This window comes from Rhinatrema bivittatum, chromosome 4 (assembly GCF_901001135.1).
Source record: "Rhinatrema bivittatum chromosome 4, aRhiBiv1.1, whole genome shotgun sequence".
Lineage (NCBI taxonomy): Eukaryota > Metazoa > Chordata > Amphibia > Gymnophiona > Rhinatrematidae > Rhinatrema > Rhinatrema bivittatum.
Window position 1 is genome coordinate 391,872,099 of NC_042618.1, and position 27,985 is coordinate 391,900,083.

At 41.5% G+C, this 27,985-nt stretch overlaps 1 protein-coding gene across 6 annotated transcripts in view; it reads right to left on the reverse strand.

Moving 5' to 3' along the window:
- Positions 1-27,985, reverse strand: part of CADPS (calcium dependent secretion activator) — a 1,086,201-nt gene that overhangs the window by 332,971 nt on the left and 725,245 nt on the right. For all 6 annotated transcript variants that reach the window (XM_029601011.1, XM_029601008.1, XM_029601007.1 and 3 more), the window contains 3 exons: positions 20,723-20,824; positions 20,514-20,577; positions 12,512-12,635 (listed from right to left, as the gene is read on the reverse strand). In XM_029601011.1, the coding sequence (XP_029456871.1) occupies positions 12,512-12,635; positions 20,514-20,577; positions 20,723-20,824 (290 nt within the window). The remainder of the gene's footprint in view (positions 1-12,511; positions 12,636-20,513; positions 20,578-20,722; positions 20,825-27,985) is intronic.

Sequence of the window (27,985 nt, forward strand, 5' to 3'; positions counted from 1 at the left end):
CTTTAAATTACCTGGTGGTCCAGAACGGCGGCGGTCCGGAACGGCCCCCTCAATTGAATCCTTTTGTCTTCAGCCGGCGCCATTTTGCAAAATGGCCGCCGCAAAATGGCGGCGGCCATAGACAAAAACGATTCAACGCAGGAGGTCGTTCCGGACCCCCGCTGGACTTTTGGCAAGTCTTGTGGGGGTCAGGAGGCCCCCCCAAGCTGGCCAAAAGTTTCTGGGAGTCCAGCGGGGTTCAGGAAGCGATTTCTTGCCGCGAATCGTTTTCCATACGGAAAATGGCGCCGGCAGGAGATCAACTGCAGGAGGTCGTTCAGCGGCGGTCCGGAACCCCCGCTGAACGACCTCCTGCAGTCGATCTCCTGCCGGCGCCATTTTCCGTACGGAAAACGATTCGCGGCAAGAAATCGCTTCCTGAACCCCGCTGGACTCCCAGAAACTTTTGGCCAGCTTGGGGGGGCCTCCTGACCCCCACAAGACTTGCCAAAAGTCCAGCGGGGGTCCGGAACGACCTCCTGCGTCGAATCGTTTTTGTCTATGGCCGCCGCCATTTTGCGGCGGCCATTTTGCAAAATGGCGCCGGCTGAAGACAAAAGGATTCAATTGAGGGGGCCGTTCCGGACCGCCGCCGTTCTGGACCACCGCTGGATCCCCAGGTAATTTAAAGCATTTGGGGGGGTTCGGGAGGGTGGGGGATTTAATTTAAAGGGTCGGGGGTGGGTTTTAGGGGGTTTTAGTGTGCCGGTTTTCCTGCCCTCCCCCTTCCCCCGATTTACAATTTTTTAACGATAAATCAGGGGAATTGGTATTGTATCGTGGCCCTAACGATTTTTGACGATTTAAAATATATCGGACGATATTTTAAATCGTCAAAAAACGATTCACATCCCTACTATTCATTGCATTCGTGGGGTACCGAAACGTATGGTGAACCCCCATGAATGCAACGTATCACTAATGAATAAAACCCCCACCCTCCTGACCCCCCCAAGACTTGCTAAAAGTCCCTGGTGGTCCAGTGGGGGTCCTGGAGTGATGAGTGATCTCCTGCACTTGGGCTGTCAGCTGTCGGTATTTAAAATGGTGCCGATAGCCTTTGCCCTTACTATGTCCCAGGGGCTACCAGTGCTATTGGCCGGCCCCTGTCACATGGTAGGAGCAATGGACGGCTGGCGCCATCTTGATCTCTCCAGGACCCCCGCTGAACCACCAGGGACTTTTGGCAAGTCTTGGGGGGGGGGGGCGGGGGGGGGTTTTGAGGTTAATTAAATGTAAAGGGTTGGGATGGGTTTTTTTTAACGTTAATGGGAAACAAATACCATACATAACTAATGGATGAATCGGGGTCCCCCGAAAATGGATGTAACAGATTTGGGTCCCGACGAATGTATCCGTCCCTGCTGCACATCCCTAGTTTATAGTTAATTTACAGGGACCCCAATTTTACAACAGCACACAGACTTCAGCCCTGATTTTTAAAGAGGATTTATGTACTGTATGTAAGCAAACTTTGAAAATTTGTGGGATCGCCACATTTACATTTGCTAGATAGCAGACATTTAGGGACATACTTCTGAAAACCAAAATTACAAGCATGAATGATTGTTCCCACCTCAATTCTGCCCCTGGAAATGCCTCTTTGCAATACGTGTAAAGGTTGTGCAGAATCGCTGCCATGTGTATTTTTATGTGCACATCCTGGGCTAACTTTCAAATAGCAATTTTACATATAAGATAATAACGTAATTTTAGGAGACAATTGATAGATACACTGTCAAATAATAGTGGCAAAAGAGTGTGGGCAGGATTTTAAAAGCCCTACGCACGTAAATCCTCTGGATTTACGCGCGCTGGGCCTATTTTAAAATGGCCCGGTGACTCGCGTAAAGCCCTAGGACGCGTGCAAGTCCTGAGGCTTTACTAAAGGGGTGGTCCGTGGGTGGGGCGGTCCATGGGCGGGGCCAGAGGCCTCTGACACAGCAGCCATTGCCCCTGTGTTGAAGGATCATGTGTTGGCAGGCTGCCGGCAGGCACAAAAGGTAAGATAAAATTTTTGGGGGGGGGTTAGAGTAGGGCTGGGGGGGAAAGGTTAGGGGAACGGGTGGGAAGGTCAGGTTAGATGGAATGAGGGAAGGCAGCACGGCTCGGCATGCACAAGGTGCACAATTGTGCACCCCCTTGCATGTGCTGACCCCTGATTTTATAACTGGCGCGCGCCTGTTCACTGCGTGCGCTCCTTTTAAAATCTACCCCTGTGTCTTGACAAGAGCAATGAGTGTTTTATTGAAAGCACTTAGTCTTCTTGTAGAAGAAACTTTATGTATATTGAGCTGTACTATATGTTCATTATTTAATCTTTTTTATAACTGGCAGAAAAACTAGTTAAAAAGAAAATCACACAAGGAATGAACTTTTCTGAAGCTGGAAATATGTGCTCAGTATTGAAGTGCTACTTTCTGCATTTAATTATCAATACAAAAAAAAGCTAGAAAAAGTGTACTTTCGAAATAAATGCCAGATGTGGGCCTTTTTAATCCTCATTAACAGCTGGATTTAATTAGTATTACTAATTCATTAAAATATTCTTATTATGGCTGTCATTTCCCTTCCCCCCAATCACAGTTAGACAAAACTGCACACCAACCATGGCTTAAGATGTTACACCCTAATACAAGGGTTTCAAACTTCATTTCTTGAGGGCCACAAACCGCTCTGGTTTGCAGAATATCCCTGCTAAATGTGCATGAGATATATTTGCACTGCCTTAGTTGTGTGTAAACATGTGTTATACAAATTCATTTGGGTTATCCTGAAATCCAGACTGGTCTGTAGCCTTTGAAGACTGCAGTTTCATCCTCCTGCCCTAATGCATTTAAGAAGAATGACGAGAAGGCAACAAGAAATTAAGATGTTATATTTGACTTTCTTGTTTAGCCATTTATTAAAAACCTGTTACAAACTCTTACTTAAATCTGCAAAACACATTTGAACATCTGTAAACTTTGGATATCTCCAGATATGAAATACTCTCTGTATTGTGCCTCTGTACTAAAAGAAAACTTTGGGGTGAATTTCAAAAGTGTTACTCATGCTAAAAGGCCCACATACGTGAGTATCTGGGCAGTGTGCAAGGAACGCGTATTTTAAAAGCTGCAAATTATGCACATTTATATGTGGGTGCAAGTAAAAAAAAAAGGGGGGGAGGGGGCAGAGTCAGGGCGTGTCAGGTGCATTCCGGGGCCGGCCCAACAGTTATACACGTAAATCCATATTTCAAATCCAGCAGCCTCAGCGTGCGGCAGCTTATTAGCTGCAGATATTTACTGTGGCTCCTGATGAGGTGTATACATCTGCAGAAATCGCTTTTTAGGCCTAAGACAACACGGTGAGGAGTCCAAGTCAACTGGGGGGAGTGCAGGCTGAAGAACCAGAGATGTCTGAATGACCTCGAAATAGACTGGGTAAACTGGTGGACTAATTGGTAAAACTGGGAATATCTTTCAGATGAGCATGTTTTAAAATCCACTTACCTGCGTGTGATAAAGCCGACAAAGTCCTAAGGAAGATATGCAAAGTACATTTACTTGAGTAATGGCTTAAAATTAGGAGCACGCATACACGTGGTAGGCATATTTTAAATCATACATGCGCAATTGCGTGCATGATTTAAAATTTCAGCATTTGTCACTCGCCTGGCCATATATGAGTATATGGGCTCCCTTGCACTTGTTTAAAGTAACCATCTGTGAAGTTAGTGAATAGTGGTGATCTTGGAAGGATCAATTCTTAGGGTTAATTTGGCTAATATCCAAGTGTGGGGTCTGAGAGAGATGGGCAAATTACAGCCTGCTTGTCAGTTGTAGTGAGTTTGGTCCATCCAGCTAGATGTGAAGTCACTATCAGCCAATGACCTTCAGAGGAGACCCCTGCTCTCCAGACCTTTTGGATAGGAGGGATCCTCAAACTGACTTCTGGGGGCAAACTTCCCTTTCCTTCAGACCCTTATTGATTCCCTACCCAAACCTGGCTCAGTGTGATTTTTAGGCTCAAAGGTTTATAGAAACATAGAAACATAGAAATGGCGGCAGAAGAAGACCAAATGGCCCATCCAGTCTGCCCAGCAAGCTTCGTACTTTTTTCTTCTCATACTTATCTGTTTCTCTTGGCTCTTAGTAACCTTTTGGTTCTATTTCCCTTCCACCCCCACCATTAATGTAGAGAGCAGTGTTGGAACTGCATCTAAGTGAAATATCTAGCTGAATTAGTTAGGGGTAGTAACTGCCACAATAAGCAAGCTACACCCATGCTTATTTGTTTACCCAGACTATGTAATTCAGTCCTTGTTGTTGTTGTCTGTAAATAGATCCACTTTTCTTCATTTCCCCTGCTGTTGAAGCAGAGAGCTATGCTGGATATGCATGAAGTATCAGTCTTCCTCCCCTGCCGTTGAAGCAGAGAGCTATGCTGGATATGCGTGAAGTATCGGTCTTCCTCCCCTGCCGTTGAAGCAGAGAGCTATGCTGGATATGCGTGAACTATCGGTCTTCCTCCCCTGCCATTGAAGCAGAGAGCTATGCTGGATATGCGTGAAGTATCGGTCTTCCTCCCCTGCCGTTGAAGCAGAGAGCTATGCTGGATATGCATTGAAAGTGAACTATCAGACTTATTTGGTTTGGAGTAGTAACTGCTGTAACAAGCAAGCTACACCCCGCTTTTTTTGCGAATGCAAATCCTTTTTTCCACATTTCCTCTTGCCGTTGAAGCTTAGAGCAATGTTGGAGTTGTATTAACCGTGTGTATGTTTATTGAATAAGATTATCTCCCAGTAGTAGCCGTCATTCCCGTGAGCCAGCCACTCTTCACGTTCTCTAGACTTTATGGATCCACAGTGTTTATCCCATGCCCCTTTGAAGTCCTTCACAGTTCTGGTCTTCACCACTTCCCTCGGAAGGGCATTCCAGGCATCCACCACCCTCTCCGTGAAGAAATACTTCCTGACATTGGTTCTGAGTCTTCCTCCCTGGAGCTTCAAATTGTGACCTCTGGTTCTGTTGATTTTTTTCCGACGGAAAAGGTTTGTCGTCTTTGGATCATTAAAACCTTTCAAGTATCTGAAAGTCTGTATCATATCACCTCTGCTTCTCCTTTCCTCCAGGGTGTACATATTTAGATTATTCAATCTTTCCTCATAAGTCATTCAATGAAGACCCTCCACCTTTTTGGTCGCCCTTCTCTGGACCGCCTCCATCTTGTATCTGTCTCTTCGTAGATACAGTCTCCAGAACTGAACACAGTACTCCAGTTTTCCTATTCCTGGTCTGATTTATTAGGTTGGTCCTTTCTTGTCTTTTGGCTGAGATTGAGAACCTATACAACATGAGGGAGGGAAGATTAATGTTGATATCTGGATAATCAGTGGGCGGATCAAGGCGGCACTACATAGCTGGTTAACTTAACCGGATAAGTAGAGATATTCACTCTTATCCAGTTAAGTTAATTGGATAAGTTAGACCTGCCATAGAGCATGTTTGGCTTAGCTGGATATAACTTATCTGGCTAAGCAGTGACTTTGACGCAGATATTCAACAGCCTCGCCATGCCACTGAATATCCCATGTAACATAGCAGGGTAAGTTATATCCGGTTAAGTTACATACCTAGCTAACTTTCAATATTGGGCACAAAGCAATTTGAAATAAATTATTCTAGGTCACTTGTTAATTTATTTCTTCATTAGATACTTAAGAGTAATTTAGTTTTATAAATGGGATTTGGGGATCAGATAGATCTTAACAAAGTATAGTTTAATAGTGCCCTTTGTCAAGTTCTATAAGTTCCATTTCCCGTTCTAGCTTCCCTCTCATGGCTTTCATGCTTCTCCACTATTACTTTTCTCCAGCTGTAATTTGTACTTCAGCAATATACCTCTGTATCAATACATCACATGTAGATGTCATAAACAAAGATGGTATAAACAAAGGATCACTGTGATTGGTGATACCATTTTATGGAATTGACTTTTGCAATTCAATGCCCTGACCTAATGAAGGGAGTATAGTTCTTGAAAAGCTAGTCACAATGTACTAGATTAGTCCAATAACAAGGTATTAACTACAACTTGTTTGTTGACTTTTATTTCCATGTATCTAAGAGGACTAACATGACAAGCAGATAATAAATATACTAGATAATTAAATATACTAGATAAATATACTAGGTAAATATACTAGATAATTAAATATACTAGATAATTAAATATACTAGAGCAGCAATGTAACTACTTGCCCATACACACTTGAATGAGTGAGAGCTTAAGTTTTGTTACACTTTCAAGTGAATTTTCAAAAGGTCATGAATGTAAAATGAGCACTTACATTCATAAAATAGCATGTCCTTTCATATATGGTATTTAAAAAATACAGACATACACATGTAAGTAAGCATATGCGAGCAAACTTGCACGTATAAAAAAGGGGTGGTCCAGAGGCAATTCCAGATGGGGCCAACAGTTACGTGAATAAGTTACTATTTTAGATCCCATGAAACCGTCGCACATAAGTCTGAAACGTCAATATATTTACACTTGCTAATTATCCAGTGTAAGTGAGAATAAAAGTCTTTATTCCCCAAAATGGACTTGGTAAGGGGGTCTGAGTAAACTGGCAGGAGTTCAGGCTGAAGAACCTGGAGGTCTCACTGATTGGGTATACTGATGGATTAACTGGTAATTTCCTTGCCTCACACATATTACAAAATTCCTGACTTATATACACAAAACCCAACTTGGGAGGAAGGGGGGGGGGGGTAAATGCATGTAAATTGCGCAGGTAAAATGTCAACGTGTATATTTTTAAGCTTAGTAGTATTTTTAGATATATCCAGCTATTTGTCTTAGCCAGATAGGTAGCATTTGAATACTTATCCGGCTATCTGATATATTCGGCTAAGTAATGCTTTTAAAATGTATCTGGCCAAGTGGCAACTTATCTGGATAAGTGACACCACATAGTCAGATAAGTTGAAACTTTTCTGGCTATGTTGAAACTACATTTTTGTATTTTTTAGATATGTGAGATGTTGTAGGGTCGATTTACACATATTTTATATGTACACGTGATATAAAATACATGAGTATGAGCACACGCACTTCTGTACATGCGTATAAGAGCATGTGAGTGCATGTTGTAAAGTTATCCACCCTGTGAGTAATTGTGGCAAGTTTATTGATTGATGCATTACAAATTTGTAGTCCAGGTGATTGGACTACAATTCTTGATAAATAGTTTTCATATGTGACCTTATTAAAACAATTGTTTTTTGTTTATTTTTTATGTTGAAAAAATACTAAAATAAATAGAGAAAAAAGGTATAATGTCAAAAAGGAAGTCTGGTTATGAAGGAAAAGGACAGCTTATAATGTGTGCAGTACAGCAAATTGTTTACTTATTGATGTTATGGTGGTAATGGGTTTTTCCATATAATCCTAAATTTCACACAGAATTGGCTGTGCATACTGCTAAGCCTTCTAATTATATTCACACACATAGATCTGCATGCACACTGCCTGAATTGTAGGAACATTTTTCTTAGACATATTCATCAGGGATATCCTGAAAACTCAACCAGGTTTGGGGGCCCTCGAGGACTGGAATTTCCTTCCACAGACCCTTAGCCACAGGGCCAGGTCCTCTTATCCTCCTATTTATATTGCAAACTATGGAGGAAATTTTCAAAAGGATTTACATGTGACAAAACTGGGTTTTACGTGAGTAAATGGGTCTTTGAAATTGCTATGATATATGCTCGCATATATCACCCCTATATGAATTTTAACATGAGGTCAATTTTCAGAAAGGGCCAGAATGCCTAACTTTGCTGGCCAGATTTTCAACCCAAACTAGGCACCTAGGTTTGTGGATGAAAATGAGCTGAAATCTAGTCAGCCAAAATCTGTCTGGCTAGGCTTAAATTTGGGTGACTAATTTAGATGATTAGCATTGAAAACCAAAATGTCTTGCTCCTGTACTCTGACTCTTTTCCTTCTTTTTTCCTTTTCCCCCCATCTGTGACTCACTGTCCCTGCAGCCACTCACTTTTTGAGTATACAGCCACTGAGAGGGGGCAATTGCACTAACCCCCTGCCAAAACTAACCGCTTAAGTTCCTAGTAGGAGCTAGATCTCACTTAAAATTGATCCCATCATCTGAGTTAAGGTCTGCCTTTGTAAGCTAGACCATTCTAACACCATGAAGAATTCTGCAGCTCATCTTCATCTGTACTCTGACTCTTGTCCTTCCTTTTTCCTTTTCCCCCCATCTGTGACTTACTGTCCCTGCAGCCTCTCACTTTTTGAATATACAGCCACTGAGAGGGGGCAATTGTATTCACCCCCTGCCAAAACTAACCGCTTAAGTTCCTAGTAAGAGCTAGATCTCACTTAAAATTGATCCCATCACCTGTACAACATCCTGATTTGTGACTCAAAAGCAGAATCAGGAGCAAGATATTTTGTGTCAAGCAAATCATCTGTAAGATTGTGACCAACATAAAAGTAACCCTGACTATTTAAATAAATACCCTTGGTTATACAAGTAGTCAACATAAAGGAAAAGATGCAAACAAAATTATATTCCTTTTAAAACAAATTGGAAGCAAGTGTGTACATTTAAGCTCCTCCTCCTTTGCAATATTTTAGCAAAATGATTTGAAACAAAGAGCATAAAGTGGTCTTCTAGAGATAGTATATGATCATCTTAGAGCTCTTCTTAATAAAGTGCTGTTTTGATGCATTTTACCTGAAGCATACTGTGTTTGCATTATATCTCACCACATTGAAACAAAGAGGACACAAACGCAACTTCTAGCTGACCACGCTGTTAGTACACATCTATAGAAAACAAACATTTTAATAAGGCATCACAGAAAAAAATGAAAAAGAAAAAAATGATTTTTAGTTTTCTTATATGCGCCTCTTGCATGTTTAAATATCAATGTCAGATACCGGAACCAAAATGGAATTCTAGTGTCTCTGGCCTCTGTGTAACATGAGGTGTAAGCTGACTGTACTCTGTGATACACTAGAGTTTAAGATCATGTCTAAGATATTTTTAGGTATGTTGAGACAGCACAAATTAACTCCTTAAGTATCACTGCAGTTCCTCCTTCAGTCTCCAGGAGCATGTAACTTAAGGAGCTACGAAGAAAACAAAGTCATAACTTTACAGTCCTATTAGTTTAAAAATGCATATACAATTGTTCACCTGCATCCTTTTGATTCTCTATTTGAAAGAGAGAGCGACAAGGAGAGAAAAGAGAGAAACAAGAACAGATATGCAGGATTAATGAGTAAGTGGATCAAAATGTTACCCCCAACTTATGTGTGACATATGACATTTGAAAGGAAAAAAAGTTGTCCATTTGTTACTACCAATAACGAAAGTATGCGCATCATTTTTTTTTAAAAGGACTCCAATACCAAGATGGAGGGGGGAAAAAGTTTCTACAGTGTCAATAGAAGATCAGTAAAGTTCAGCTCAGTGAACTGGGAAGACATATAACCATTTGCCACACGTGGGCTAAATTATATGTTCAGACCAAAGCCAGGAAGGAGATTTTTTTCTGCTAAATAAGTCACGGACAGGAGACATATAAGATCTTATGGACAAGAAAAGGACAGCTTCTTTGGGGGACTGAGACACAGAATTCTCACAAGGTCTTCCACTCAAGAAAAGGGCCATTAAAAAAAAACCCAAAGAAAAAAACCCCAATAAACAGTGTACTTAATCTGATTTCTAGCTCACTGATCCACAGTGTAGAGATTACTGACTGATTGTGTACCAGTGACAAGCACTTAACAAATTGGGGTTACACAGAAGCAAAGTAAAAATGCATTCAGGTCACAGACATAAAAAAGAATAACGGAAAAACTTACAGACAATCTGAGTTTACCACAAACAAATGGTTTTAGTTGCCTAACCTATTTTAGGCCGGTAAAAAAAAATGACTGGACTTCTCACACTGGGTTTCACAGACAGAAGCAACAGACAAGCCAGATGTTAAAGGACTTGAAGCAAGGAAAAGTGAATTGGTTTGGATCTTGAATTTTCTTGAGGTAATGATAACAGAGTTGGCATGGAGAGGAGGTGGTAGGTACTCACGAATGGTTAAATCCATCACTTGAGAGGCCAAGCAGAAGACAGGATGTTCAAACATTTCTCTCTTTTTCCCTATAAAAGAGGATTTGGGCATGCAAGAGGCTTAGGTCAGAGGTAAAGAGGTCACAGGTCAGAGGAAAATTGTACATTAGGTTAAAAGGAGAAAAGCTGTAGAGTATTTTGGGATATACACAGGACAAAAGAAAAAAAAGGAATTTAAAATTTGAGATCTATTGGATTAACCATTCAGCATGCCCATGAGTCACAAAAGAGTCTGTGACTATGATTCTAGGAATTTTCTTGGAATTTCTGGCAAGAATATAATGATCCAAACATCATGGGTAGAGGGAAACATAATTTTATTGATTTAGGCACCAAGATACTAAGGATTTCAGCCTTTAGTATCTAAGGCTTTTACAAGTATTTCTTCATAAGCATAGCCTCAAGCAATATTACTACAACAATCACAGGAACTACATCTGTTTTCTTAAGATAACTACCAGGTCTATGTTTAAAGATTCATGTGAAGTCAATTCAAGACCGTGTTAAATTTAAAAATTCTAAAATTTTGGTAATGAATTCCATGGTAGTAATATTCTTAGTTCCTTTAACTTGTGGGAGACTATGACTATGAGAGAAAACCTGGTACATGCAGCTGTTGGATGTTGGGTTGCTTGAATTAACAATCCCAGCATGCTCTGAAATTGGCGCCACAACCACTTTTATAATGACTACATATATATCTATATCTATATATCATATAGATATAGATACAAATGTAGAAAAAAGTGGCTATGCCAATAACGAATAAGGAAGGAGAGAAGCAGAAGAGAGCAGGTAGTGTGGAATGAAGAACTTCTCTGAAAAGAGAGCTGGAAAAAAAAGAGTTTGTTGCTTCAAAGTATTCCCAGACCTAAAAGTCACAGTGCAAAAGAGGGCAGGTAATTAACACAACCAAGAAGAATTGAGGCACAAAAGGAAAGTATACACTAAAGTGTTCTACTTCGGAAATGAATGCATTTTTACTTACAGATCTTAAAGTATGTTTTTGCATAGCTTTATCTGAAAGAAGAGAGCAGATCTTACCAACAGGTTAGTGTTATTTACACATAAGTGTAGGGAAGCTAGCGTTTCGCAGAGGCATCCACAGAACCAAAACTCTTACTGATCTTAATCATTCTCCATCCATGTCTAGCTTAGTTCAACCTTGCATTTTACAAAATTTACCAATTACATGTCCTGTGAAGTGGAATGGTTCGATAAATTGACTGATAATACAGTGCTTATCAAAACTTCCTTTCTCCTCTATTTTTGTCGCTCATTACCAAGTCAAGAATTGATAAACATCCTTTTAGTGCCCAATTCTTAAGTGTTTCTCACTGGATGCATAACAATGAATTCATTACCACTGGTACACAATTTACATTGTCAGACAGACATAACTGAAAAAGAGAGGACATATACATAGTACTGAAATCTGACTGCAAAATAGCCTAGTGCCCTATGTAATTAAGGATTTGGAATACAAGTACAGTATTTAAAGTAGTGAATTGTTTTCTCTTTCATATACTAATAGCATATTGTAGATGTATCTACCACTCATTCATATCTCATACAAGACACAGACTAAAAACACAGGGAGTAAGTTACATGCACAGTGTTGAGAACATACAGGCTTTCTAATTCCACATTTTACAATTGACATACATCAAGCTAGAGCTAATTAGTCTGAAGAATGTACATATTTGTGAAGATCTAAGAACATATTTCCAAATATGAGTCATAGCTTTTTCCAATGGTAACAGGTGTCTTTGATAATTACTCCCCATTTCTTTAAAATCAGAACTAAGAAAGAACTGTTAACAGGGACAAAATCTGACAGAAGTGCATTATCAACTTCCCCTACATACTATAAATATTTTTAAAATACCACTCAAAAATGATATTTAAACGAAATAAAAATTAATAAGCACTAAAACACATTTCACAAGCACTCCAAAAAGCAATTTGTCACAAGTCAAAAGCAAAATTGTCTTTTTTTTCTTTGAAAAGATGACATCCTGTGATTTTTCTTTAAAAAATCTAACAAATAGCGGCAATAATAATAGTTACACCATTAACTAAGTAAACTACAAACTGATCTGGTATCATACTGATTTTGTTAACTGTTTAACTTATTTTTCCCCCAAGAAAAAAAGAGAAAAAGAACTAGGTAGTTTACTTTTACTGTTAAAGAATTAAAAAAGAAAAATCTCTAAACCATAACATTACACGTTAACAGTTAATTATAGTCATAATTTCAGAAAATAATGTTAACATAAACTTTGTTATACTATTTAACAGAGTTTGCCTTACCTTCAATTTTAGCGTACTCAGATAGTCGAGTATAGTTGACTAAAGCTGCTTGCTCTAAGCATTTACGGATCACATTTTTTACCTCTTCTTGAGGGACTGGAGTTACTATATCTTTCATCAGAACCTTGATGTAAGAGAAATGCACCAATTATGGAGTCTCAGTAATATTGAAACTTGTTTAATTCTTAACTGAATAATCATAATCTTTTGGCTAGTTCATAAGCAATGAAATTACACATTATATAGTGCATGAGTCTTCTGACACCAAATTTTTAACACAACATGCAAAGTTACTCTGGTGAAATTAGGTCCCTATATAAAAAGGTAGGAAAAGCAAATGGAGCATTCTTGGACCATGATGGCATTGCAATCTAAAGGCAAGAAGCCAAAAATGCCTGCCCACACTTCTATCGCTCATCACACAGATTTATTTACATATTCCCTGAAACACTTATTTACCTTAGTTGCATAGGAATCAATGGGGGAAAAAACCCTAGCATCATGAGGCTAATAATTTACAGGAATGCCATTGTGTGGCTCTGCATATCTCATCTCAATTTTAAGCGCAATTTGTCATTGGACAAGTTGGGGCTAAATGAGCTCTTAAGAAAACTAATATATAGCAGTTGATATTTCCATCTCAATGATAGAGAAACATCAAGAAGTTATCAAATATCCTCTTTTCCTCAGGATCTATAGTGCCATTAAATTTCAGGGATTCTAGCAGATCATTGCTGGGTCACCAAGAATATGCTGAGTGGCCTAATTTGATGCATGATAGGTATTTCAGATTGGCTGCTTAGTATGCTTTTGTGATGAGTTCAGTGGAAGTGAACCCTTGGTACTATGACATAATTGTCACTGCCTCATAGGCAAACCTGAGGCCTACACCGACAGCTGGTAAATGCGCCCTGCAGTGGGACTAGCTGGAGCTTCACCTATACTAGCCGCCTCTCTTGCAGGTTGAGCCCTTGGGCTCTGGCGGTTGGCAGGACATAGATGGGTCCCTAGGGTGGTAGAAAGAGAAAGAGTCTCAAGGCACACTGGGATCAGGACAGGCACCAGACGGGAGAAGCTGCAGACAGGCCAAGATTGGGGTAGGTGGCAGACAGGTGGGTCGGGTCCAATGCAAGAGGTCATGTCCAGGCGGCAGGCAAGCCTGGTCAAGTCCAATGCAAGAGGTCAAGTCCAGGTGGCAGGCAATTGTTGCGTTCGTGCCTGTTCTTGCCCTTGCTCCACCCTCTCTACTTTAGTGGTGACTCCCTTCGGGTCTGACGGACAGATGCTACTGCGGCTTCCTGACGCTGCGGATCCGCCATGTTCCTGATGATGTAAGGGCGCGCGCATGCTCCAGACTTTGTACCGGCAGGGGCGTGAACCTTGGGGGCGTCCCCCGGTAGTGATGTCATCCGCTTCCAACTTAAAAGGTCTTTGCTTGCAACTATGAATCGAGTTAGCAAGGGGAATTCTTTCTCCGCTGCTCTGCCTCCACAAACTTCCCTAGGGGTAACCGCTCCTCAGGGGCCCCACTCTCTCTTCTTGATTTCAGATTGCTAAGACGGGATCTGGTACTCGCTCCTCGAGGGCCTATGTCCCTGAATGCTCAGAAGACTCCTTACTACCTGGAAGCAATTGTAGACGTGAATACTGTGAGTTCTATTACAGATAGGAATCGGTACTCACCCCACGAGGGCCTATGTTCTTAACATCTGAAGACTTCCTTCTGTCTAAGATGTTATCGCAGGGATGGAGATCATGAGTCATTATTGTAGATTGCAGATAGGAACCGGTACTCGCTCCACGAGGGCCCATGTTCCTAAATCCCTTCTCAACTCTCTTCTATATCAGAAGCTATCATATACCTATATCTTGTGAATTACTATTATAGATTGCAATTAGGAACCGGTACTCACTCCATGAGGGCATATGTTCCTAAAACCCTCCAAAGACTCTCTTCTATTCCAGAAGCCATCTCATACACAGATATTGTGAGTTCTCATTCCAGACTGCATATAGGAACCAGTACTCGCCTACGGCTCCTGTTCCTGAATATACTGGAGTCTCTGTTGCATAGAAGCCATTACAGATCTCTACAATTGTGAGTGTATCATCTACTACTGGTTATGTATCCAGCATACCCTGTCTACTCACTACCTATAGTCTCTCTCTACAGCTCAGTAACCCAGAAACCACAATTCCAGTATCTGAGGGACTTCAGCCCTGCCGGGCACATCAGCTCACTACTGCCACCTCTGGTGGTTCTACCTCCTGTCTAATAAAGAGCTAATCTGTATTTATCTCCATACTCCAACCTAGCCAGTGGTCACTCTCAGGATATCCTCCTGGGGGTGCTGTCATCTGCCATCGGCCCAGGGATTCACCAATTACCTTGGGTGTTCATTCCTTCCACTACTAGAGTGGTATTATACAGACTGCCACTCTGTGGGAAGCCAACCCACCACAGATCATTAACTTCGCCTATGGAGTATTACAATTGTTAGCTCTTCCCCTTGGCAGGGTGATCCATAACAGATTGCTAACTCCCTGGTGGACATATAACAGATTGCCAACTCCTTCCCTTGGCAGGGTGATTTATTAACTCTGCCCTCTGGGGAGCAGTTTCTACAGATTGTTACTCCTAGCAGCAGGAGATTGACAACAGATTGCTAACTCCTCCCTCTCCAGGAGGAGATCCATAACAGATTGCTAACTCCTCCTTCTACAGGAGGAGCTCGATAACAGATTGTTATCTCCGAGCAGCAGATTTATAACAGCAATCATGGTCAGGTCCAATGCAAGAGGTCAGGTCCAGATAACAGGCAATTATGACCAGGTCCAATGCAAGGGATCAATACCAGGAGGTCAGGCTGAGGATGTACAAAGACACTTGAGAGACACTGGACAAGACTGAGATGAAAAAATGATGTTGAACAAGGCAGGCTAGGCAAGGCACGGCTGGATGAGGCAGGCTGGGCAAGACAAAGCTGAATGAGGCAGGCTGGGCAAGGCATGATTGGACGAGGTGGGCACAATCAGGAATGCAGGACAGTCAGGAGCAACACACACTGTTACAAGGCAGGGAACCCATTGCTAAGGTGAGGCTAGTTGCTCAGCTGGCCAGTCCAATTCCTGACGCAGGTCCTTTAGGTGAAGGGGTGGCATGCACATGCCGTGGGGGATAAGAGGAGGTGACATGCTGATGGAATCCTGCCACAGGCGAGGTGGCGGCTTCCAGGCTGCACAGAGAACAAGGGTGTAGCAGGGTAAGTGATGCTGGTTGTGGGTGGGTCATGTGACGGTCAAATGTAACAGTATCCCCCTCCAAAGCCCCCTCCCCAGCTTTATAGGTTTAGACTTCCTGGGGGAACATCTGTGGAAGTCCTGTAATAGTTGTGGGGCTTGGAGGTTTGAGGCAGACTTCTAGGAGTTTTCTCTGAGCCAAAATTCTTCAATATGATGAGGTGCTGGATCTGGTTCCTGACCTTCCAGGAATCCAAGATCTCCTCAACTTCATACTAGGTGTCCTCTTCAGTTGAGACATCAGTAGGCTTGAGGGGTTATCTGGATGGTCAAGATAAAATGACTGGTTTCACTAAAAATATATGGAACACGTCATGAATCTGGAAAGTCGTGATAGCTTGAGTTTGAATGCTACTGGCCCCAACTACCGCACAACAGGGAATTATCCCATGAATCTGGGGGTGAACTTCAGCAAAGGCATTTTAAGGCCAAAGGTTTTCATGCAAAGCCAAACTAGGTTTCCAGGCTGGAATAGAGGCATTGAGCAGCATCTCTTGTCTGCCTGCCTCTTGGAATGTTTCACTGCTTGCTCCAGGAGCTGGTGCATTTTCTGCCAGAAGTCCTGGAGTTCGTGTCCCATCAAATTGGATGCAGGGCAGGTGACAGAGACCAGGAGTGGCTTGGGTATACAGAAATGATGGCCAAATACTACATAGAATGATGATGATTCGGTTATGCTGCAGGGCCTTGAGGCCAACAGGTTGGGGCCAATCTAGGATAGCTTTTAATTTCTGTGGATCCAAGGCAGGTCTTGTCAGAAAATAATGTAACCAAGGAATGGAGTTCCTCTTGTTTAAAGGTACATTTTTCTAGTTTTGCATAAAGGTGATGCTCACGGAGCCTCTGAAGAACTTGCTTCACGTGATCTTGATGTTCTTTCAAAATTCTTGAGAAGACCAGCATATCATCCAGGAGTAGAGGAGGTCCTAAAAAATCTCATTGACTATAACCTGAAAGATGCAGGGACATTGCATAAGCCAAAAGGCTTCACTAGGTACTTAGTGTCCATCCTTGATATTAAAAGCAGTCTTCCATTTGTCATCTTCTCAGATTCTAATCAGGTTGTATGCCCCTCGTAGGTCATGCTTGGTAAATATTCGTGCTTCTCTGAGATGGTCAATAGTTTGATGATTTGTGGGAGAGGGTATCGATTCTTCTTGATAATTGCGTTGAGCCCCTGGTAGTAGATGCAAGAGTGAAGTGAACCATCTTTCTTTCCTACAAAGAAGCCAGCCCTGGTGGGTGATGAGGAAGGGCGAATAAACCCCTGTCTAGATTTTCTTTATTATATTTGGACATGGCCTCCATTTCTGGTGCAGAGAGAAGGTAGATTCTATCCCTAGGTGTTACCTTCCCTGAAATAAAATCAATGACTCAGTCATTGGAGTGATGTGGTAGCCTAGAGTGGCCTCTCCCATCAAGCCTTGGTCCTGGAATTTCCTGCCTTGGCTGGGCAGCGACTTGCAATGTGCCCGGGGGCCGCACAAAAAAGGCACAAACTGAGGTGTTGGTGCCTCTGCTTCTCTTCTGGGGATAACTTGAGATGGTCTATATGCAAAGTCTCCCCTGGTGTTGGTCATAGCTCTGGAGGTGACCTGGGAGCCAACGGTCACTGGAAAATGGGGGGGGGGGGGGGTGAGATGAATGGGGCAGCAAACTAGGCCCCTTTCTCAAGCCCGTTCCTGAAATCTGAGGTCCAGGTGTATGGCTAGGCTGATTATCCCTTCTAGAGTATCAGGCAAGTACCGCCCAGTTAACTCATCCTTAATGCATTCCAAGACCCCTTGTCTATAGATTGCAATTAGCTATCACTGCCTTACTGAAGTTCAGATGCTAGTGTGCGGAAGTGAACTATGCACTCCCCCATAGACTAGGGGCCTTGTCAGATCAGAAAAATTTCAGACGCCATGGAAGATGTACGGCCAGGCTCATTGAAAGTCATGCAAAATTCCTGCAGAAAGCTGTTCAGATCTTCTAGTAGTGGATCATAGGGGTGTGCATTCGGATTGACCGCATTAGTAAAACGCAACTCATATTTTTTTTTAACTTAAAAAATTGATTCGACATAAACGATCGGATTTCCCACATATCGAACATAGATATGTTCGATATGTGGGAAATCGCGATTGTTGAGCCAAAATAAAAATATAAACCCCCTCACCCTCCTTAATCCCCCCCCCCCGACTTACCACAACTCCCTGGTGATGGAGCGAGGAGTGAGGACGCCATTTCTGCAATCCTTGGCGAGAAGCATGTGACGTCGGCGGCACGTCGAGTGACGCCGGCGTCACGTGATTCCCGGCGAGTTCGCGCCGGACGGCTCGTTCGGCCCAAAAAGAACTTTTGGCCAGCTTGGGGGGGGGTCAGGAGGCCCCCCCAAGCTGGCCAAAAGTTCTTTTTGGGCCGAACGAGCCGTCCGGCGCAAACTCGCCGGGAATCACGTGACGCCGCGTCACTCGACGTGCCGCCGACGTCACATGCTTCTCGCCAAGGATTGCAGAAATGACGTCCTCACTCCTCGCTCGATCACCAGGGAGTTGTGGTAAGTCTGGGGGGGGGATTAAGGAGGGTGAGGGGGTTTAAATTTTTTTTTTTGCACATATGTACATATACCCAACTCATTGGATTTTTTTTATGTCCATATTGGCCGCAAGTGGGACCCCCTTTCGGACATAAGAAATATGAACATAAAATTTTGCTCTGCACATCCCTGGTGGATCATTCCTCTCCCAGAGGAGTGAAGCCCAAGCTAGGGTGGGATCTCCCAATAGGGACAAGATATATGTAACCTTGACCCAATCGGTTGGAAGTAAGGGTGCCTGTAGTTTAAATTGCATCTGATATTAATTCAGAAAGCCTCTACATTTGGTGGCATCTCTATCATACCTTGGAATCAGAGGCAGGTGAATTATGGGAGTAAGAGGTTGTTCCGGGGAAAATGGAGCAGGAGCTGGAGGTGTAGAATGGGCAGCCATACTTTGGCGATAATTGGCCATCATGTTCAATGGGTCTTGCTGCTCTTTTAACTGTTGAGCTAGCCCAGCAATGGTGGAAGTCTGGGACGAGTCTGCCGAGCTTATGGCCTAAGAAAACTGTGATGAGTGGTGTGGAAGTAAGCCCTTGGTGCTGTGATGTAGTTGTCACTGCCTTGTAGGCAAACCTACAAGGCCTATGCCCTGAAGCAGGACAGGCTGGAGCTTCACTTATACCAGTCATCACCCCCGCAGGTTGAGCCCTTGGGTTCTGGCAGCCAGCAGGGCTTAGGTGGGTTCATAGGGCAATAGAAAAAGCAAGAGTCTAAAGGCATACTGGGGTCAGGACAGGCAGCAGACTGGGAATCCAGAGAAAAGCCAAGGCCAGGGCAGGCAGCAGACAAGTGTGGTCAGGTCCAATGCAAAGGGTCAATACCAGGAGATCAGGCCGAGGATGGACAAAGACACACGAGAGACACTGAATGAGACTGAGGAGACAATGTTGGATGAGACAGGCTGGGCATGACAGGGTTGGATGAGGCAGGCTGGGCAAGGTAAGGCTGGATGAGGCAGGCACAATCAGGAATACAGGGTAGTTAGGAGAAACATGCACTGCTTTAAGGCAGGGAACCAGCTGTTGAGGCAAGGCTAAGTGCACAGCTTGGCCTTATATCCCCAGCTGCATGATGTAATCAGGAGGCTCTGCTTGTCCAGGTTTCCACCACGCCGTTTAAGAAACGGTGCGGTGCGCATGCACATGCTTAGAGAGAGCCCATGGGAAGGAGAGTAGGCAACACACTGGCAGTGTCCTGCTGCAGAGAGGTGCGCTGCAGCTTCTAGGCCATGCCAAGAGCCGGGGTGTCATGGGAATAGGTGATTCCAGTAATGAGCAGGTTCCGCGACCGGCAAACTTAACAGCTTTCGTTAAGTGGTTTATCTCCATTATATGCAGTTTCAAATGGTTACTTGGTATGTTACAGGTTATTTTTCCATTTCACAGGTGATTGTGCTTATCACAGTGAGGTTGGAGAATAAAGGCCCTATATGTTGTGTTTTTGCCACTGGAAGCAGAAATGTTTCTTTTGTGAAGTCTGGCCAGAAGATATCAGGGAAGAACCTGATGGACTTAAGGCCAGAAGTATAGGATGCAGAAGATTTTTCACTCTCCAGAAGAAGGGCAGCACTGGAGAGACCTTTGTTTCCTGCTCTTCCATACAGAAATAACCTAAAGGATGAATGGTACCGTTTGTACCATTTGTAAATGAAATCATGGCATTTTGAGACTTTTTCAAAAGATAAATTTCTTTTCAAAAGTGGCAAGTAACATCTTCAAACAGACTATTGCTTTAACTTTTCCCAGAGACTTTTTTTTTTCATTAGATAGCACAAAAGCAAAGCAGGAGGCATAGGCTCGGCTCCTGATTTTCTTCAGAAAGGAAAATAAAAAATAAAATTCCCCTCCCATAGGAAGACTTATCCAGCTAACTTAAATGGGATATTCAGTAGCACAGCTATGCTGTTGAATATTCATGTACATATTGCTATTCAGCCAGATAAAGCTAAATCTGGCTCTATGGTAGGTCTAACCTATCTGGTTAACAAGCAGATAATAACCCTGCCTCAGTCTGCCCATTGCTATTCACCACCTGGAAGCCAAAATTGCTGGGCATGACTCAATCCAGGGTTTGTCACTACCTATGATTTTAGTCTTATCATTGCTGTATTCTTACCCTTTCCAACAGGGACAAGGTAGCTTTTAATGCACCCTCAGGACGACCAAATGGAAAACAATACCTAGGAAAATAAATATTATTAAATTATTCCTTTCATGTATATGAACAATATTAAACAGATCAAAACATACAGGACAGAAACTCCCCCCCCCCCCCCATTACATTTTCATATCTATAAAGTTGCAACTGACACTGATGGGCTTTACCTAAAATGTGTAATCTGATTCTCCAGAAGCATGCGGAGCCTTTCCTTTATTTCTTCAAACCGTTCCTTTTCTTCTACTGTTACAGTTCCTATCCCATCAGGCCTATAGGGAAAGAATACCACCGGTAACTCAGTAAATGTCAGCTCACAATATCAATGAGTCATCCAGATATCACACAAGTTAGAACATAATGGTGTTGTCTGGGAAACAAGGTCAATGTGTGTACATCATATGAGGACAATTTTCAAACCCATTTCCATAGGCAAAACAGCAGAAATGGAGTATTTTAAAATTGATCCTCCCTACTGTGGGTGAAAAAGTGGCAGGATTAGGACAGGGAGATGGAGAGTACACATGGAGATTTCATTCTGAAAGCATCACATGTTCTTTGCCCTGAGTATTTTTGCATCAGTTTCAAAGCAAAAGTACACAGTTACAAAGAACCTGCTTTCCCATGGCTATCCAGATTTTCAGTGGGAAACTCCATGAGAGGTTTCCCTTTGAAAACTAGTCTGCAGGCCTGTTGGTACAATGCAGGGAAATTAGCTTGCAGGTCGGTGGGCTGTTTCCTTACTGTATCATTAATACTCTGTGTAATAGAGAACATATACAGTTGTATTACAATCAGAATATATCATGCTATACAATTTTTAATTTAGCTGTTTCTTCCACTCTCCCTTCAGAGCACCTCTTTTCTGGACTGAGAGAGAGAAACACATTTATAAATAAGGGACCAATGTACTAATCTGCATTAATGGTAATGAAACTGTTAACGCATTATCGAGTGCAAGTGAATAACATGCTTTTATAGCACTGTTAACATGCGTAATCTAGATTGCGTTAGTGTTAATGCAAAATCTATGCTAATGAAGCAATGAGATGCAAAAATATGCCAAACAGAACATTATCTGGTCTGGTCACATAATGAAAAATAACACACATTAAAATGCACAAAGTATAACAGATGCATTATTTATTTATTTATAATAAAAACATTTAGACCATCTACCTGGACTTTACAGAGGTGTTAAGTTTTAACACTACTGTCCTCATTACTGTTCATTCATTACTGTATTTGTTTATGTGTGCCTAATTTGCATATCATTAACATCGGCCATTAATATATTTTGAACACTGCATTAGCATACACTAATGCCTGATGTTTATACAATTTAATCCATTGGTCCTTAAATCTCTTTGCCTCTCTGACCACAATCAATGAAACACAAAAACCCTGTCTTCCTGCACTTATTTTTCTCTGCTTCAGGTGAAAGAATTTTTGTAAAATAAAATCCAAAACAGTAGGTGGAAGACAGCACAAGTACATGTCCTATTTTCATAAAGGTGAATTTTAAAAGCTCGGTACATGCCACAACGGAGACAGACACACAAATCGGGCTCGCGCATGCCGAGCAAATTTTAAAAGCCACCTGTGTACGTGTGTACCTCCCGCTATGCGCACAAATGAAAGGTTCCGAAAAAGGGGCAGGGCATGGGCGTTCCTGGATCTCACTTTATTTGCGCTTAAATGCGCACACAGAGGTGTGTTAGGGTCCTCTGCCACGTAACTTTACTTCTGATATGGATGGCTTGTAAGTCATTAAAAAAAAAAAAAACCCACATTAGCAGGGTTTTAAGGGTCGGGGCTAAAAGGGGAGAGGGAGGCTTGGAAGGGGGGTTTGTAAGTCCTATTCCTTACCTGGGCGAACTGGGAATGAACTGGTATAACTGGTAATGGTGTTAGTGCTCGTGTCTTTTAAAATCCACCCACTTACATGGTAGAAGTGGCATTTGTATGCATACGCACACGACACTTAAAATTGCGCACACATTTGCACGCGTTCAGGCTATTTTATAGCATGTGCGCATATACGTGCATATATTATAAAATGGTTGCGTCCCTGGGCGCAGGCTGACGAATGCGCGCACATGTGCGCCCGTTTAAAAGTTACCATCCCTGTGCATTAGACAATCTGAATATCCACACTGCAGAGTAACCCACAAGATAAAAATAAAATTAGTACAATCCATTCCTCAAAGCAATTTGTGACCCATGGATCATCATTATTATTAATTTTTTTATTATCATCAAATGGAACACATGGTTTCTTGTTTCATCTATTCAGTCTATCAGCACAGTCTCCCTTTTGATAATAAAGTGTTCTGAAAACTGAACACATGCTCTTTCTAAAAGGCCTGCTTCAATGAACTTCCTAAACTGTGCAAATCCTTAGTACTGAACTGCATTAGCAACAGAGAGGGATTATAAAACCTCTAATGAACCGCCTGTCAGGGGTTAATCAGTTAGCTCTATTTTCCTTATTTCAAGAATTAAATGTTCCTAAACTCCAAAAATTGCTAATCTGTACAGTAATTTTTCAGCAGCCTTTGAGGAAAAGTCTAATTCTGTACATCCTGACATGAGTCACAATGGAGTTTGCAGTTACTTCATGCATATTAAACAGGAACTGATTTCCTTTCCTTCTTTGTATAAATGCATGCCCTTTCATTGTCCAGTATTGACCAATCCGCTCTAAAATGGACATATTGGAGTTCTCCAATCCATATTGATGATTACAATTTGTATTGTTTAAAGAAAGGTAATAAAAATCACATATTTTACACCAGAACAAAGAAATGGATATTGTATCACATTCAAAATTATTTTTGGCCTGCGATGAATCTTTAATTTTTTTCTCTTGCTTTGCTTTTCCCTTCCAGAAGTCAGCAGACTCCAATGAGTACTATTATCCACAATATTATATACCCTATAATAAGAAAATGAAAAGATAAATACTAAATGTTCTATATGAAATTATCACTAAACTTGAGATAATCCAAAGGTCAATTGTAGCCACTTTTGGAACAGCATGGATGTCTTGGACCAGCTATAACCCATCACAACCGGAAGAAATTCCTCTCTCAAACTATATCACATCTAGCGTGATGCATATCTCTTGGATCTACCTTTCAAATTTTTGGCAAATCATTTTTCTCACTGTCCCTCACAAAGTTGACATTTTCGGCAGCATGAAAGGAAAGATGTCATGTTGGCTGCTTTTCAAGTTCTTGTCACAAGGATTGGCAGCAGTTCTGTCATCTTTACTCACAGGCCCCTGTCCTGAGCCATGTCACAAATGATAGCATTTTCATAGATTTTTGTGAAACTTCAGATACCATAGCCCAGCTGCATGTCATGAGATTTACAGGTTAAATTTAAGCATTTTCATTGCTCATCCTCCCAAAATCCACAGCATTAGGAGCTTGTCAACTTGCAATAAATAGAGCCTAATTAAAATTCATTTAACCCTCCAAACATCACATCTAGATTTATTTTAAACAACTGATTCCTTTGCAAATCAGTATAATTTTCTTTTGATTACAACACTAAAGCATCTTGACTTTCTATTGCAAAATGACATTTATTTATTTCGTATTTAAAGAGTTATTGTTCAGTTATTGACAGCTGAAATCTTAATTGAGAAGAGACAGTTGAATATGATCTCTCCAGTCTGAACATATGTTTATGTCCTTGATATTTTCCTTTAATATAATGGGCTTTGTTTTCAAAAGGGATTTGACAAAGAATGAGAAGACATCTTTTAAGATCAGTCACCGTTCCTTTTTAATATTTATTCTACAGAAAAAAAAAGTATAGAAATAAATTGATATGAAGGGAACAAGAAAATACAGTATATGCATTACATTATGGTATGTAGTGTATGTATGTACATATCAATATATGCATTGCACAGTAATATAAATGCAGACCTGAAATCTGATTAACACAAGACTTGCATCTATTTTTCCATGTTGTCTAAAGACTTAATTTCTGTAAAGTTCTTCTAGGATTAAACTACAATACCTTGTTCTAGAATTAAATCAATGTTTTCTAGAGCACTATCATACTCTGAGTATTTTACTTTAGCTAGTACTTACTACTTTAGCATTCTTGGCTCTTCTCTTGAAATCTGTGTCTAGTTTACATGCATTTATAAATGCCTTTTATGTTGCAATGTATTAGAAGAGAAACAATAACCATAACTATTAACCAGTGAATTTGTATTTACTCAAAAAAGAAAGTCCTTTCATCTTTCACTAGGAATGTTTATGCCAAGCATTGAGCTCATTAAAAGCTATAATTAGGACCTGCATCCTAAGGCCAGTGCTTCATCCTGTAAACCACACTTCCTCACACCATGATTTTTTAAAATTATACTGGGTTGCCCTCAGGGCTAGTCATGCTGTTAAAACAAATATATCAACATGAATTTAAATAAATAATAAAGTAGGAAACAACAGTATGAATTTTAATGTAGTCAGAAACATATAAAACTCTGATGGGTTATATCCTTACCCTTATCTTGCTTCAAATATTGAAAAGCATTGTTATATAGGGATATGCATTTGTTTTTAATGAATACAAAAAATGAGACCATTTTTGGTTCTAATTGAATGGAACAAACCAAAAAGAGACTCTGACAAAAATATCTAAACATTTTCAGGTGTTATCATAATTTTTACAGTTAAAATTTAAAAAAAGGGCATCTGATGGTGCCACAGCTTGACTCTGGACTAGGTCTGGTGCTGGGTCTGGGCTGCAGCCTAGGCCCAGAACATGACTGGCACTGTAGCCTAGGCCCAGTCTGGGCCTGATGCTGTAGCCTAGACCTGGATTGGGCCTGGCGCTAAAGCCTAGGCCTGGATTGTGCCAGGCCTAGCCCCAGAATGGACCCAGTGCTGAGGACTAAGTCTGGTGCAGAGGCCTAGTCTTGATGCTGAGGAGAGTGTTAGCCCTGTTACCAGGGCATAGCTGCTGGACCTGCTTGGAGCAAGCTGAGGATGGGTCTTTGACAAGTACAGGGGCTGGGGAATTCCCATCCTGCCCTATTTTACCCCCTTCCAGGCTCTAGTATGGGGGCAGAAGTGATACTTAGTCACACCAGTCTACATCTTGGCACTTTATAAATGGAAACTATATAAATCCTCTCTAAACAGAGCTTATGTTCTTATGCACACTATGTAGAATAACTGACCATCGTATATATTACACATGGCATTGTGCACTAAGCTCAAGTAGTGCTACTTGTGTTTTTAGTTATAATCATTAGTCAGAAGTATGAAATATTTTGGTGTTTTATCAATTGCATATAAAAATTTGATAATGGCCACTTATCTTCTTGCTGGTAAACATTTTCAACAAAAGCCTGACACTGAACCAGGGTTTCAAGACGAAAATCTCTGCTTCAAGTGTTCTGAATCACTTTACTTACAAACTGCAAATTGTAAAGAAACAGACCACCATTTTAAAAGGAGTATAAGGCACATAAAAAACCCAATCAAATATGAGATACCAATGGGTATTTTTATAAAAACAAATAAATCCAAAAATGTTTTAAAAAGGAATGGGCTGATGTAAATTCATAAGGTATAATACTAAAATAGCTCAAGGGAACAAAAATCAGATAAAATAAGCCAATCTTTATTATACACTTTCACTTTGGGCCGGATTTTAAAAGGGTTACGTGCATAAGTACGCGCGTAACCCTTTTAAAAAACCCTGCGCGTTTTGCATAGGCTCGGTAGCGCGCGCAAGCCCCGGGACACGCGTAAGTCCTGGGGCTTGCAAAAAGGGGCGGTCTGGGGCATGGCCAGGGGGTGTGGTTTCGGATCGGGGGCATGTTCGGGGGTGTGTGGGCGGTTCGGGGTTGTGGCCGAGTGCCCCGACACAGCTGCCTATGTCGGGGCCTGCTGCGCCGGCGCACGTAAGTTACTACTGCCCGGAGGCAGTAGTAACTTTTCTGATAAAGGTAGGGGGGGGTCAAGATAGGGCCGGGAGGGTGGGGAAGGTAGGGGAAGGTGCGGGGGGGGGGGGGGGGGGTGGAAGGAAAGTTCCCTCCGAGGCAGGGAACAGGCAGCGCACGCAAGTTGCACAAATGTGCACCCCCTTGCGAGCACCGACCCCAGATTTTACAAGATACGTGCGGCTACGCGCGTATCTTATAAAATCCAGTGTACTTTTGTTCGCGCCTGATGTGCGAACAAAAGTACGCATGCGTGCACTCTCTTTTAAAATGTACCCCTGTATCTATACATCAATTTTACAGCATCAATTTATAAATTTGATTATAATTATACAAATAAACCCTGAAAATGTACCCCAAACCTCTTCTTATTCATAATGTATGCCACTATATATTTTCATTCAAATCCAAAGGTGCCATTGTATTAAAGTTAAAGATCCAACAATGTTCATGCCGATTAAAGTAAGTTTTATCTGTCTTCCCTTCTAGGAGATGGTACAACCTGTTCTCACACAGCCCACTGAAGCTGACTAAATGAATGGTTACAAATAATACAGTGTTATACTAATGAGGTTTGTACTTTGACAATCTTTACACAACTCTGAATTTCAATGAGTAGGGTACATGCAGGCTGCTTGGACCAACCTATATATACCAATGGGCAAGAACACTATATCACAAAAATGACTTCTCGACAATAAAACTTGTAGAATGATATATCCATTGTTGCCCAACCAACATATTAACACACAGATTACAGTTGCCACAGGGGTAATGTTCTATGCCAGGAGTGGCCAACTTTGGTTCTTGAGAACCACAAACAGGCCAGGATTTCAGGATATACACAATGAGATAAATTTGCAGTGCAAGGAAATCTATCTCATTCATATTCATTGTGGACATCCTGAAAACCTGGTCTGTTTGTAGCTCTTGAGGACTGCAGTTGGCCAACCCTGTCCTATGCAGTCTGAAATACTGGCCCATCAGATTGCAGACATCACAAGGAAGCATTGGAACATTTTAGTTATGCATTCTGTATTTTCAGAGATGTCAAGAATTGCCTTTAAAAGGGTCAAAATATTAAGGACCACATTGTATTGGTATTACCTCTGCAATTTTACCAGCAACAGGCCACTTAGGACATTACCCCTATAGCAACTAAAATCCATGCGTTAATATGTTGGTTGGGCAACAATGGACACATCCTTCTACAGATTTGATTGTCAATTGGAAAAGTCTTACAAATTGTATCTCGAGAAGTGTCATTTATGCAATAGTGTTCTTGTCCATTGGTGTATATATATATATATAGGTCGCACCAAGCAACCTGTACATACCCTACTTATTGAACATCGGAGTTATGTCAAGACTGTAAAAATACAACAAAATGTAACTATTCATTTAGTCAGCTTCAATGGTAGACAGATTATACCATCTCCTAGAGGGGGAGATATTAGGG